Source organism: Panthera uncia, chromosome D4, assembly GCF_023721935.1.
Source record: "Panthera uncia isolate 11264 chromosome D4, Puncia_PCG_1.0, whole genome shotgun sequence".
Classification (NCBI taxonomy): domain Eukaryota; kingdom Metazoa; phylum Chordata; class Mammalia; order Carnivora; family Felidae; genus Panthera; species Panthera uncia.
Genome location: NC_064807.1, coordinates 86,399,518 through 86,414,207, shown reverse-complemented (window position 1 = coordinate 86,414,207; position 14,690 = coordinate 86,399,518). Strand labels below are relative to the sequence as shown.

Here is a 14,690-nt window from a genome sequence, read left to right as displayed (position 1 = left end):
GGCGGGGACGCTCTCCAGATTAGTCACGGTGAGGTTCTTTGGAAAACATGGACTTTGCAGGCAGAGATTAAGCTCCCTGTCTGGGTTTGCTCTAGCTGGTGTGATGGGATGGTCTCCTCCAGCCCAGGCACCTGTCTGCAGCCTTTCCGGGTGTTGATGCAAGACGCACACACGAGAGCCTTCATCTTGGGCGTCTAGCTAAACACTGGATGGGGAGTATTTTTGTATTTTCCCCTATGTTTCAAACACTAATAAAAACGTTTTAAGAAAAAAGGAGGCTCATGGGGCAGGCAGCGGGCCATCCAGCAGCTGCTGAAGTAAATAAGGAGCCACCTTGTCCTAACTTTGCCCCAGGACCAGAGACGCTGCAGGACAGAGTCCCTTGAAGACCCCAAGTCAGGAAAGGTGCTTTTACCCTCCGAGCGGGGAGCTGGGGCCCTGCCCACGATGTTGGGTCGCCATCAGGGAGGTGGGTAGGCATGACAGGGACACCGTGGCCGGTCAGTCTTGTCCCACCTGACGCCTTCCGTGCCAAGGCAACATTTACAAATTGATTCCCCAGGACACTCCATTTGGCAATGCCTCCCGCAAAACATCCCGACACCTGAGAAGCTGGGTTGGCTGCAATCCTGGACTTTCTTTTCTTCCACGACGGAGGGAGGAGCCCGACTGGAGCCCAGACCTCTTCTGCTGGCCACGCTGGGGCCACCTACCACCATCGACGAGTTAGTCCAGCACAATATGGCAGCACATGCTGTGTGACCCGGGGCAAGCTGCCCCACGTCTCTGAGTCTCAACTTCCTCACACATCAAATGCCGAACGGCGACAGAACCTCCCTCGTTAGAAAAAAAAAGTGAGAGGCTGTCACGTGGTAACGCGCGGCACATCTGTAGTGGCTGAGAACGCCCACGTGTGGGCTGTGATTTTAAGAAAACTCCCACTGGGGTATGACACACATGGAGAACGGGCTCCCACTCTGCGCACAGTTCCATTTTCACCAAGTGACAGACCCACTGGCCGGCACGACCCAGACTGAGAAACACGGTGTCACCTGCCCCCCAAGAGCTCCCCTGCACCCCAACCAGGCGCGGCCCTCCATCCTGACTTCTAACACGACACCACAGGCTAGCCGTGTTGCCGTAAATAAACGGAAGTTTCTGGCATCGCTATTGCGTTGTCTGGCTGCTTCTGTTCAACGTTACGTTCGCATGACTCGTGTCCACGCGGGGTTGCGGCCAAGAGTGTTCGTCTCCGCTGCTCCGTAACATCCCACTATGTGAACACATCGCAACGTTCTGCTCCTCTGTGCTGACGGCATCTGGGCGGTTTTCAGTCTGAGGGTTTTTTTCCTGCGATCCTCACTCCGACGTTTGGGCTTGGATTTTGTGAAAACAGCATCAACGGCAGCTGCTGGCCCTTCTGGCAGGCTTGACCCTCGGGCGCTCCTTGGTTCCGGACCTGGAGGGCAGGCCTCGAAATTACCCGAAAACCGTGTGTGCACGTACGTGGGTTTTCGGGGGCTCGATCCAGGTGCGCGAAGTCCTCAAAGGGCTCTGTGACCTGACAAAGGGCAGGAACCACTAGAACAGCCTGGAACGGCTAGACCCAAGTAAGTTTCTGAAGCTCGGGCGACACACGGAATGTTCTTGAGAGAAGACCTGTACTTCCCCCTGGCACAGCCACTGCGGTGACAGGCACGGGACACCAGGCGAGAGCCGTGCCCGGCTGCAGCCTCACTGCTGGGCGTCAAGAAAACGGGACAATGTGCTCTAAGAGGGCTCCGTGAAGACTCTGGGCCGGGCCCACGTCTGGCACGGAGGAAGCAGCCGTCGGTTGTGGCCGTCACTCCAAGTCACTGTGCGTCTTCTTTCCGACGCCAGAGCTGTCCCTCGAGGAAAGCCCCCTGACTTGGGAGAGCTGGGGCCTGGACACGGCGTGGCCCGGGCCTCCGTGAAATGAGGGAGGGGCTCCTGCAGCCCCCGGGTGCGGGCACACCCCGCGGTCCCACCAGCCCTCACCGCAGGCCGGCGGCCTCACCTCTGGCCCGAGACAGGCAGCACGGCGGCCTCAGAGGGTCCACTCAACCGTGGTCCTGCACACGCTCTGGTGAGCAGGACCCGTGTCCCCTGACAAGGCTGCTGGCTTAATAAGTATCATTATCAGACAGCACCACTCACTTCCCCGACTGCCACTTTCCAAGCTGTCAGCTGGCGTTAAATGCAGGCCAAGACGAGGAAACGGCCGCACGTGCCCCCTCGGTCCCCTCGGTCCCCTCGGTGGGGGGCTGGGAGAGGCCACGGCGCTGCAGGTGGCATTTCCAGGCCCCCTGCCCCTCCTCGTGCACACAGAGAAAGGAGACACGGAGTGGGTGGGTCACAGCGCGCGAGGGGCGCTTCGGGGGCCGGTGGGGAGCCGAGGCGGGGTCACAGGCAGAGGAAAAAGGCGCACCTGTGGAGGGACTAACGCTTCCAGGCCAGTGGAGCCCAGGACGTACTTCCTCCCGATTCAATGACGCTGTGACGGCCTGACAGCTGGAACAGCCCTTGGACTCCTCTTCCTCCCGATTTGGAAGCAGGGCCCACGCCCAGTGCTGCGGGCAGATCCGTGTCAAGGGTGCAAGAAGGGCCGGAGGCCAGGGCAGGGAGGGAAACCGCATTTGGCAGGCCGAGGAAGATGCCCGGATGCAGGATTCCCACTGCACTCCTGTAAAACCCACCCCGGAGCCTCCAGCCCCTTGAGGGCAACGAGGAACCCCCCTCCCTCCCGTCTGCACACCACAGCCCGGGGGGACAGGGAAAATGACAGACCAGACCCATCTGCCCGAGTTCTAACGTTGTAAACATTTATTTAAAAAATACTACGGAGAGATGTGGATTCAAAAAACAGAGTCATATACAGAAACAAAATGTACTGGACCAAAAAAAAAAAAAAAAAAAAAAAAAAAAGACACCATAAGCATTTGAGAAGGAAAAATAGTGGAAAACTATTTACATGTCATTTATAAAAGAGCAAGTCTATAAAAGAGTGTAATACCGAGATATAAATGCAAAATATAGTGGCACGTCATGTGAACAAAAAAAAAATCAGTACCTTATAGAAAGAGGCGGTCGAGGGGACCTGGGTGGGGTCGGTTTTGCTTTGTCTGCAAGGCCGCTGGTGGTGTTCTAGCACCTCCCTCAGTCTGTGTGACACAGAAGTCTGGGGGGGGGAGGGGGCAAAGAGGTGATGAGCTGTGAGGACAGCACAAATCGATGCAGAGGGAACCATCTCTGCCAGAGAAATAAAGAACAAGTTCGGGTGATGAGGCCGGTGTGAGGTCACGGGGGTACGGGGGTGGAAGGTGGTCGCGCCTGGGCCCGGCAGGGGGCCCAGGCAGGTGCCTGCCCCCCTCCTTCAGCAGCTGCTCTAGGTCAAGGTCAAGGCGGCCTGGGCCCCTGGCTGGAGAGCCTGGTCCTGGGCAGCCTGGGGAGAGGAGACCGAGGCCTGCTCTTGGAGACACTTTCTGGGCTTCATCTGTTTGTGGTTTTCTCCATCCCTGAAAACCCCAGCAGAAACAGTGGGTTGCGTGTTGGTTGCTCGTGGCGATTCAACAGGACATTGGCCTCTTAGCGCACAGCCAGCAACGGTTGGGGCTTTGGTGCCACAGTCCTCCTCCTCCCGTGCGCTGGCGGCCGGTCCTTCTGTGCCGGAGGCGACTGGGCTGAGCTCAGAGCCGTGAAATGCTCCGGAAAACTAAAGGTTGGCTTGTCACACAGGAAAGAGCTCTGCATGAATCTACTTGGTCTCAGAGGAGTACAAGGGAGGAGAAGATCGGTCAGAAATCAAGACCAAGTGCCTTTTCTGGGCACCTGGAAGCCTGAAAAGGTAGGCTGGGCCCAGCCCCGGGCCATCTGGGTACCAGCTGTTCCCCCAGCCAGCCACCCTGCCTGCCTCCCCTGACCCTGCACGCCGGACTGTGACCCTCCTACCCTTCAGACTCCAGCTTTCCATCCAGGCCGAGCAGTGCCACAAGACAGCAAGGACCCAAGGGCCGGCTGGTTTTAGCACCCCGTTTCACCCCCCAAATCAAGAGCTGTCCTTCACACGGAGCGATGTGAGGGCACCAGCCCCCAGCAGCTACGGAGGGCAGAGTGACCAGCTGGCAAGCGCTTCCCAGGATGTAGTTCTGGAGACGGGTCTTCTGCGCCGGCTCCCTCCATGGGGTAGGTGGGGAGGACAGTTCCTCGGGCCTCGGTGACAAGGCTCCTGTTCGGGGCGCTCGTTTCCTGCGGGAAGCGGAGGAGAAGGCATACCCAGAGGAGGGCCTCCAGAAAGACCAGCGGAAAGGAAATATGCTCATCTGCTTTCACCCCTGGCCGGAAGAGCTCAGTTCTGGAGCACTATGTGGGGAGGCGGCCGGCGGGCCGACCGGAGTCCACAGAGCAGGAACTCCACAGATAGAACTCGGGACAGAGGCGACTCAGGGAGCCCGGGCTGGGGGAGGGGGAAGTGCGGGACAGTTGGCACAAAACACAGGTAGTCGGGCTGTGTTCCACAGTGGCCCTTGGCTCCGTGTGGCGCAGCGCTCCCGGGCCAAGGTCCCAACTCACTGGTCTGGTGTCGGCCACTGTCGCAGGCATGGGGAAGCCTTCACGCACTGCAGGCGGCTCCGGCCGGCCTCACGCCCGGCTTCTGCTACCTCTGTACGATGTCACTGATCTCCTTCACGGAGCTGAGGAGTTTGCTGAAGTCCTGAGTGGCCGCCGGGCCACTCCCTGCTGTCGCCGGGCAGATCTGAAGCTCCCGGAGATTATTCTCCAGTTTGTTGATGGCCTCGCGGAAGGCGAATTTGTTCCTCATCTGCTGGATGGAATCCACATAGCTCACGCAGAACGTGTACAGGTTTTTGCCGGCTTCCAGCACGGCGCTATGGCTGGCCATCTGCTCGGAGTTCTTGGAGATGGCCAGGCACAGGGCCTCGGTGCCGTCCAGGACCACGCTCTTGGTGATGGTGCCGCTGGCGATCCGCTCCGGAGGCTGGCGGGTTTTCCGAAGAGACACGCGGGTCGATATGAGAGGGATGAAGGCAGTAGACGCGGGCTGGTCCCCGGCCAGGGCGGAGGCTGCTGATGGCAACGTGGAGGGGGCGGGCGCCGCGCCGGCTGGGGCCCCCGCTGGCTTGCTGGACGACTGCGGCTTTGGCACGGATGGGAGCGCGGGCTTTTTGACGCCCTCTCCCAGCGGACTGGCCTTGATGGCGTCACTGTTCACAGCATCCACGACCACAGCCGCGGCTTTCGTTTTCCCGCCAGTGCTGGCCTCCCCGGCTGCTTCCTGGGTTGGGTTCTGAGCGGGCTTCCCGGCTTTCCCCACGGAGGCCGGCGGCGGGGGCGGTGGGGCAGGTTTGAGCTTGGACAGTTTCCCCTTGTCTCTCCCTGGGGACTCGGAGGAAGGCTTGTGCCTCCTCGCTCTGGGCTCCTCGGCGGGGGCCTTGCCGGTCCCTCCGGACGCACCTGGCCCTGCTCTGCTGGCGGGGGGCACCGGCTCAGCTGTGACAGGTGTCCCCAAGGCACCGGACTTGGCGGTCTCGTCCTTGTGGGGAAGGCCAGAGGAAGGAGCCCCCGTGACCTGCCTGCGGAGGAGTTTTGGAGTCAGACTTGGGGGGCTGGAGCCGGGGCTGGACTCCCCCGCGTCTCGAAAGACCTCATCGGCTGCTTCCTCGGTCTTTTTCACCAGCCTGGGTGGGGGAGTCACCGTGCCTCTGGCCGCCTGGTCGGACCTGTTCTCACTCGCCCGCTTCCGAGGCAGAGCCGGCTTCTCGCTTTTGTGCCCTCCAAACGTGGACGAGTCGAACTGCCTGCCCGTGGACTGCAGGTCCCGAGGCAGTGTGACGGACCTCCACTCGGTGTCCCTGGCTCCGTGGGGCACGCAGGAGGCCGAGCAGGACCGCAGGAAGCGCTTGCTGGAGCTGCCGCCACTCTCCTCCTCGCTGGCTGCTAGGCGGCTGCTGGTCAGCGTACTGGACTTTTTCCACAGGTGGGGAGACCGGAAACCTGCACCCCCGGACTCACGGAAGGCTCCGTTGGGGACGCCAGCCCCGCTGCTGGGCTTTGGGGACTTGGCTGGCTCGGCTGCATCCGAGGGTGGGAGAGCCGGTGCCCCGTTGCTGGTTTCTCGGCCCTCTTCCTCGCCAGCCCCCTTGCGCTCGGGCTGGCCGTCCATCTCCCGGAAGGAGCTGCTGCGTTTCGGGGGCGTTGGGGCCGTTTTCTTCTTCTTCTTGATCAAGGCACTGAACAAGTTGGTCTTTTTGTCTTTGGGAAGCAGGCGCTCATCCTCATTCAGGCCGCCATCCTGGGGACCTCGTTCTTTTCGAGGGAGCAGTGGAGACACAGGGGGCTCGTGGTCCAGAGGATCTGAAACACAGTGGGAAGAGTTTAACAGCTTCAGACTAGAGGCTCCTTTGTGAGGGGGAATCTGGGGCTGGCCACCGGCTCCCCAGAGGACCAGCCACGGGTTCTGGGCCCGGACAGGCCTGCGCGTGAGCACCAGCTCTGCCACCCTCCCCCCTGCCCCCCGCCCCCCAGCCGCGAGGCCTAGGCAAGGGACGCCTCTCCACACATCCTCAGCGTTCTCATCTACGAAATGGAGAAACAAAACCCACCCGTAGACGGGGCGCCTGGGTGAGTCGGTTAAGAGTCCGCCTCTTGACCTGGGCTCAGGTCACGGTCTCATGGTTTGTGAGATCGAGCCCCGTGTCGGGCTTTGTGCGGACGGCACGAAGCCTGCTCGGGATATTCTCTCTCTCTTTCTTTCTCTCTCTCTCTCCCCCCCCCTCCTCCCTCTCTGACTGCTCCCCATGCTCACACTCTCTCAAAATAAATAAGTGAACACTAAAAGCAAGAAGAAAGACCCACCCGCAGCGTGGCTGTGTGAATACAATGCAACATAAGGAGGATCTGTCCCAGCTTCTGGCACGTAGTGGCTCACTGTTTCCCCTGTCACTACTGGTGTTATTAGGAAGAGCACGGGTCTCTCTCCTTGAGGACGGCAGCACAGAAAGCCACAGCACTTGTCACCCCTGCACCGGGGCTTCCTTTACAGCACAGAGTCCCCTCCGTGCCACTGTCTGGGGCGTGAAACCCACGACAAGGCCGAGCAAAGGGTCAGGCCCCGCGCCCCACGGACCTGCCAATCATGGTTCCTCGGAGGTGGGGCCTGAAGGGAAGGGGACGCTCACCGCAGCGACAATGGGCTATTATGCTTGGCAAACAAGGACTGACCTTTACAGATGTTTAAATGGGCATTCTTTACACACGAATAATAGCTCCTAAGAAATCTTTCTGGTGTTGCCAAGCTCGGGGCCAGTGAATGACAGAAGTCGCCCTCAGGGGGTGGCTGTGAGGAGAGCGGTTTTCTGTCAGCACCCGAGCAGCACAGGGGGCGTCCTTAACCGCAGCAGAGGTACAAGGGGGCGCCCCTCAGGACACCGGGTGGCACGCAGGACACCCGGCTCGGGGAAAGCTGAGGACCTCCCCAAACCTCAATCCAGCAGAAGAAGGCAGAGAAAGTGAGATTCTAACGACCCGTGCGCAGCCCCATCGCAGGACCCAAAAGCCGGCACTCTCGGCTCACCAGGAGACGACACGCGAATCCCGACGGCCGAAAATGAACAGGGCTGTGTATCACCGGGCTTCTCATAAGCCTGAAGTTTCCACGGTGGCCTCTCCCCATTCCCACCACTGAATTGCCAAAATCATGACACCCGACAGAAGGACAAAGGTCCAAGGTTCTGGATGGTCTCTATGCCATGGCCTCCAGGGTGGGTGAGCAGGGCGACCCGGGGGGTGTGGAGGGAAAACATCATAATTTGGATTTCTTTTCTTATATAAACCTTCTAAGTGTACGTTTTTGGTATATTTTAAGTTACACATATTTGCACAGTCATACACATCTACACCCAGGCTTCCCATCTTTTTTTGTTTGTTTTTTTAACTGACATGGGCACACAACATAAAAAAAAAAAAGGGGGAATCCTGGGACTACAGATCCTGCTATGGCTAAACATCCCATAATTCGGGCTTTGCCGTGCCCCTTCCCACTCGCTCGGTCTGTGGTCCATCAGAGCATCCCCTAGGAGCCTCTACGAACCCAGATTTCTGGGGTTTGGGGGGGGGACGGGGGGGCAAGCGCTCCACAAGCATGTCCTAACTCAAAGGAGAGCACGGCGCACGGGGGCCACCAGGTCCCCATCTGCGAGCAGCATTCCTGCGAGCATCCTGAGACCCCCGCACCACCCCCACCTCGCTGGCTCGTCTAGGGAACGGTGGCCGACAGGATTTTGCGTCAGAGACCAGGCGCGGACGCCGGCTCTGTGCCACGGGCGTCTCTTGGCTCCGTCCGTCCCAGGGAGCTGTTCGTACCAGCGTTTTTGCCACAAGCTGCTCTCTACCTGGTTCAATGTTTACTGTTGCTGTATCTGCCCTGCAAGAGCAACCACAAATGCCGTGAATAATCCACGAGAAGGCGGGTTTGTCTTCCCCATCGGTTTCATCAGCACCTGTGCCTACCTGACTGAGCTAACTACCGAAGCCAATGGTTCCTGATGATTCCCAGGAGGAGGGTGGGCCGCCGTGGGGAACCTTCTTCTTTTCAAGCTGGACCACTGACAAGGAATTAGAGTTAGCCCGCCCGCCATGCAGGCGCACTCACTGCTTCCCATCCGCCTACGCTGGCCCTGACGGCGTGGACCCCTCTGGGCCTGGTGGGGGTGGGGGGACGTACCGGTCTCTCCTGGGCCCTTGGAGTGGGGCGTCTCGGGCACGTCAGCGGGGTCTTTGTGCTCCGCGGCTCTCCTAGACGTTCTCGTCTTGGTGGGCAGCTCTGGGGCCTGCAGCAAAGTACTCGCAACCCCTCGCACACCTTTTTTCCCCAGTTCCTTTTCCACTTCTAAGAACCACCGAAAACAAAAACAAAAATCAGCGGCCGTTAGTAATGGCGTCAGTCTGGCGTTCTCTCTGTTTCTCAGGCAAGAGTGGTCATCCACGCGCAGGTACAGAAAAAGAGACGCAGATGCTGAGAAAACCGCACTCGGTACTTTCCAGAAAGGTGCGTGGCCACAAGACAGAGATCTCCACGCTCCACGCCTCTGCCCGGCCTTCTGGTCTCAGATAACTTGCTGGCCTGGGGCTCTTCTAGCCGGAAGTGAAGAGCTCCACCGGGCTGGAGCCCCGCCCGGCCGTCCCTTCCATCCCAACCTCTCGCCCCACTGCAGGCACCCCCAGGAATGGGCACTTTACCATCTGATATGCTGGACTCTTGGAACATGGTCTCAAAGGCTTGGTGGATTTCAGCAAAGGAGGGCCGGTCGGAGGGATTCCACTGCCAACCTGGACAGACGAGACCCAGGCAGACCACGCATGAGGCCCTGCTAACAAGTGTGGGGCTAGTAATTCTCCAGGAAGATCTGGTGATGAAAGAAGCACCCCACATCTTGCTAACCATCTTGTGCTGGGACAAGTGACAAATGTCACCGTGTCCTGCCACAGACATTAAGAATGCGAAAAGACCTTAGATACTGGCAGGAATATGGACTGTAGAGCCCCAGAGAGTTGTGACAGCAAGAAGTGCATTTATAAATCTTTTCCCCGGCCCCACTCAATCAAGTGCAGAGAATCACGGAGTCACGTGGCTTCCATTTGACCCTCACTTCTGGGTTATCAAAGTCTAAAGTCCTCACCAGTACAGAAAGGCTAATTAAAACAAGGTTAACATGAGGATGATGGACTGACGGAGGCTCGTGTTGGTAAGGATGCAGAATTAACTCTCCTACACTTCTGGTGGGAATATAAATTGGTACACCTTTCCTGGAAAACAATTCGGTAAAATCTTTCAGAATTTAACACGCAAATAACTCTTTGGACCAACAGGTCAACTGCCACAACTACCGGCACAATGTACGGATGTCTACGTAGGAGGGCGTTCATCCTGGCTTTGCTCACGATGGCAAAAGCCAAACACAGGTGTAAAACAAGGAAATGTCCATCAAAAGGGGAAGAGATGGATGAATACATCATTTAACGGCAAGCTAAACAGCTGTATAAAAATAAGGGGATGGAGAGAGGACGGGATCTTTGAAATATGGACATGAAACTGACGTGAGCCTTACGGCTGTGTGCAAAAAAAGTTGAGGGAGTTGTTTTACACACACACACACACACACACACACACGAAATAAAACCAACCCAGGTAAATGTCACCGGGAGTATTTACCTATTACAGCAGAATGTTTGGAGGCAGGGCCCAGGAATTTGCATTTTTAAATAAGAAATCTAAGTTTGGTATCCATCCATCCCATTTTTGCATGAAAAACAGAAAGAGCCTCACACATAAATACTATGTATAAATAACGTGTATAGAGACACGGAATCTGAGTAAGCATGCAGCTGTTATATTAGTTGCTTCTGAAGAATGTGAATAAAGACAAGAAGGGAAATACTTTTTTACTTTAGGAAAACACTCCTGCACGGGAATTTCTTACAAAGCCCACACAGAAGTTTTACCACCGGCTGGGGAAGACTCACATGCTCGCATGAGTTCGTAGACCTTCTCTGGGCAGCCTTCCGGGCGTTCCATGCGATAGTCTTTCTCTAGCAGCTCGTATACCTGGGACAGGTCAATTCCTGGGTAAGGTGACATACCGTAGGTAGCAATTTCCCAAAGCAGTACTCCAAATGCTGCAAGGAAAAAGAGAGAGGAAGGTTGTTCAAGATGTGGCAAATTTAACTCTCCTGCATTTGAAATTGGTTACCCGTGTAGTGGACATTATAAGCACCTATGCCCTCAGGGGGCGCCTGGGTGGCTCAGTCGGTTAAGGATCCGACTTCGGCTCAGGCCATGATCTCACGGTTCGTGGGTTCGAGCCCTGTGTCGGGCTCTGTGATGACAGCTCAGAGCCTGGAGCCAGCTTCGGATTCTGTGTCTCCCCTCTTCTCTCTGCCCCTCCCCCACTTGGGCTCTCTCTCAAAAATAAACATTTAAAAAAAAAAAAAAAAAAAAGCAGCAGCCACCACACCCTCAGAAGCAGGCCAGACACCAACATTTTACCAGGCCTTTAACGACCAACAGCCCAGGACAGAACCAGACTAAAACGCACCGCAGGGGAGAAGAGACTGTACTGATCGGACTCTCCAGGGTCTCTGAGGTAAGGTGACCATCTTTACTGGGATTTGTGATGCAGGGAACCTAGGGCTGGAGATCAGGACGCCATTTCTACTCCTAGTTTTGAGATCACCTGGCTAAGGGTCTCAGACGGGCCACGTCTCCTTTCGGGGCATATGAGATTATCTCCAGGGCCCCTTCCAACTCTAAACATTTCATAAAAATCTTACAAAATCTTTGAAAGCCCAGATTGTAGGCTTGAAATCCCAGATCCCACTGAAGGGATCCAAGGACCCCTTGGAGAATGCATGATTCAGGTTCAGGGCAGGAACGAACCTGGAATATCTTAATCACTCTAGACAGCACAGACGCCATCAAAGACTACAAGGGGTCTTGTCAAAAGGGAGCAAACTGGCCAAACAGGAGACACTCTGCTTATCAATAAGGAGAAGAACTACCGTGGATTAAAACACATCAAATACATCTAAACGTGTCATACATATATATACATATATATCATCACAAAAGGAAAAAACCCAAAAAACCCCAAAAATGTACTTGGTCACCATCCGAGGGTATTAAAAAACTAGCTCGTTTGCGTGACCCCTGGTAAGCCCGGGCAAGGAGACAAACAACTATGCGGCCTTTCCTGTGTGAACTATACCCTGAAGTAACCCCACAGCAGATGAGGGTTTCGTCTGACAGCCGTACTGAGCTAAGCCGGGAACGAGGAGTGACAGCATTCGAGAATTACCGTCTGGCAACCCCTAATAAATCAGTGGATCTCGGCACTGGGGATTAGAAACTGCTGAAATCACAAAAAAGAGAGCAAATCGAGCACTGTGCAGCTACGAAGCGCGGCACAGCGCGCCCAGTGCTCCTGCTAAAAGAAAAAAGTCAAACCCGAACGTGACCAAACTGTCCAGATCCCACTGCCCATTTAGTAGGGGTACCGAAGACAGAGGAACGCATTAAATCACAGCACGGGGTACAGCGTGGGAGACTTGCAAGGACACGTGAGGTTTCTTCCACAAACAGCGAGCGAGCGAAAGGCAAATACGGAGAGGGAGCCTGCAGACCAGAGGGCACTGACGGGGCATCAACCGTCCACCTTGTGTGGACAGTATCCGGATCTCAACTCAAACGGACCACAACAGCGGGACTACGAACACTCAACTGGAAATGTGAACACTGACTGCATCGTAATATTCAAAATGACGATCAATTCGGGGAGGAAGGGCGATGTGGTTACAAGAATAAAAAAGAGACACCTTTAAGAGACTCATACTGAAGTATTTATGGACAAAATCAAATGCTATCGGGGGTCTGCTTCAAGATAGTAAGGGTCGGGGCAGGGGGCGGGGTACAGGGTTCAGGAGCGCCATGAGGCGACGGCCGGTAAAGCTGGGTGACGCGTACCTCGGGCTCATTGTGCAATGAGCATATGCTTCTTCAGCGTATGCTTACTACCTGCTGTAACAAGTTCTTTAACAAAAGACACAAATCAAATACTGGCACATGAAGCTTCAGGGGGCAATATCCTATGTAAAGCCCAAACCAAACTACAGAAAATCGTGGGTGCCTGCAGGCTGGGCTAAGTGCCCCCACAAACCCAAGCAGTAAGCTCGGGCTGGAGATGGGAAGTTAGGGGGCGGGGGGAAGGCAACCTGAATTATTTTGGAAGAAAACTCCGCTTTTACTTCATTTTGGAGAAAACAGGGGAGCGAAGACTGTAAGGTGAGAAAGGAAAAAAACGGTAAGAAAGAGAATTAAGGGATGAAGGAAAACAAATGAAGGAGTGAGAGGGAGGCAGCGAAAGGCAAGGAGACAAAGAAAACCGGGACAAGGAGCCCACGCTTGCGGGTGAGGGCCGACCGGGAGCCGCAGCGGCAGCCCTTACCCCAGACGTCGGACTTGATGGAGAACTTGTTGTAGGCCAGGCTTTCTGGCGCTGTCCACTTGATGGGGAACTTGGCCCCGGCGTGGGCTGTGTACGTATCCCCTGTCATTAACCTGCTCAGGCCGAAATCAGCCACCTTCACCAAGTGGTTCTCCCCTACCAGGCAGTTTCGGGCAGCAAGATCTCTGGGGAAAGAGAGAGAGTTCAGCCGTGAGAGTTGTGGCTATCGCGTTCCCGGCTCCGCAAATCCACCGCCACTGAGGGAAGGCGCCCTCCCGGCGACCGCGTCCAGTCCCCCAGGAACCTGTGCCCGTGCCTCAGCATCCGCCCGGGCTCCCACCGCGGGGAGAGGTAGCAGAGGGTGGGCGGGAGCAAGCTCATTACCCTGGGCCTCAGTTACCGCACCCGTAACACGAAGATGATGGCAGTGCCTACTTCGTAGGCTTGTCGTGAGTGGTCGTGACTTAATACGTGAAGCGCTTTAACTCACACCTGCCTATCTGCAATCACCTAAGGGTCTGCTGGGTTAGGACGGCTCTACGGCAGGCACGGGGGACGAAGGCACCAGCCAGTCCTCAACTGGGAGAAACTTCCATCGGAGGGAGTCTCCATGTGGCCTATCCAGACTTGACAGAGGACAAAATAAAATAAAGCCCATAGCACTCCGCCCCCTCCTCCTCTCCAAACTGTGTTTCCTACTTTCCTATTTCCTCCTGATGCGTATCTGAACGTATCCTAAAAATTCTCTCCCGTATAATCGGCTTCCTCTCGCCTCCGGATTCTCCCAAGGAGGTGGGAGTCTAATCTCTGGTTCACGGATGTTAACCATGAAATCACAAGGCAAAACGCAACAGGGGGATGCGACGAGGCAGCACCTTTAGGCGATGGCTGAAGGTAAGATCTCCTGATCGTCAGCAATCAGAGAGCAATTAAATACAGAAGACTTGTGCCTAATAGGATTTTGGTAAAGCGTTTTAAGTCTGTGAAATGAAGGGGGGACAGACGTAGCCATGCAAAGTGAACCACAAGTCAAGAAATCTCAATTTGCAGCCTCAGAGGGTTCACCCTTTGAGTGACAGGCGCATCGGAATCAGGCTCTCGTGCAGCACAGGAAATCTGTCTTACAAGGAAGCGCCAACGTCTCACACATTCTACTCTCGTCCCTCGCTGTGAAATCTCATGTACGGGTCTCATGCTTGAGTTAATTGGGGAGGAAAGTTCAGGGCGGTGGCGTGGAGAACGTCTTGTATAAAAGTCACCGGCAAAGCCCATCGGGTTCTGTCCTGCTCGGACAGAACCCTCCTTTGCCAGGAAGCCATTTCCACCAGCAAAGAATGCGAACAGCAAGATAATTGCGGCCCGCTTGAAGGTCAAAGCCCTCCAGGCTTTAGAACGGCAAAGGCGCTTAATTCAGGACCGCACTGACGCCGTCCTGACAATCGTGGACGCGTCCCCGGACCGGAGGACGGCAAGCTAAGTGGAGAATGAAATAAAGGGAAGGGGGGGCGGGCGCAGAAAACACGCCGCTCGGAAACAAAAGCCACGCGCCGGCTGTACCCGCGGGGCGGTGTGGGCGCGACGCCAGCCCCCCCCCCCCGCGGGGGAGGTCACTCCTGGTGACACCGAGCGCTCTGCCTCCCCGGGGAGCACGGA

The 14,690-nt window shown here is 56.2% G+C and overlaps 1 protein-coding gene across 1 annotated transcript; it reads right to left on the bottom strand.

The window, feature by feature from the left end:
- Positions 1–2,821: 2,821 nt before the first annotated feature.
- Positions 2,822–14,684, bottom strand: ABL1 (ABL proto-oncogene 1, non-receptor tyrosine kinase). The gene is made up of 5 exons (XM_049630267.1): positions 13,038–14,684; positions 10,561–10,713; positions 9,277–9,366; positions 8,762–8,926; positions 2,822–6,393 (listed from the first exon to the last, which is right to left on the bottom strand). Exons 1-5 carry the CDS (start codon positions 13,144–13,146, stop codon positions 4,676–4,678), a joined length of 2,235 nt encoding a protein of 744 aa, XP_049486224.1. The 5' UTR covers positions 13,147–14,684; the 3' UTR covers positions 2,822–4,675.
- Positions 14,685–14,690: the final 6 nt, after the last annotated feature.

Bases quoted from the DNA above. Each gene is read 5' to 3' on its own strand.
- ABL1 (XM_049630267.1), bottom strand. From the start codon at position 13,146: ATGACAGGGGATACGTACACAGCCCACGCCGGGGCCAAGTTCCCCATC. The intron at 10,714-13,037 runs GTAAGGGCTGCC...TTTTCCTTGCAG, and splicing joins CATCAAGTCCGACGTCTGGG to CATTTGGAGTACTGCTTTGG. The intron at 9,367-10,560 runs GTGAGTCTTCCC...TCGTCTGTCCAG, and splicing joins CTACGAACTCATGCGAGCAT to GTTGGCAGTGGAATCCCTCC.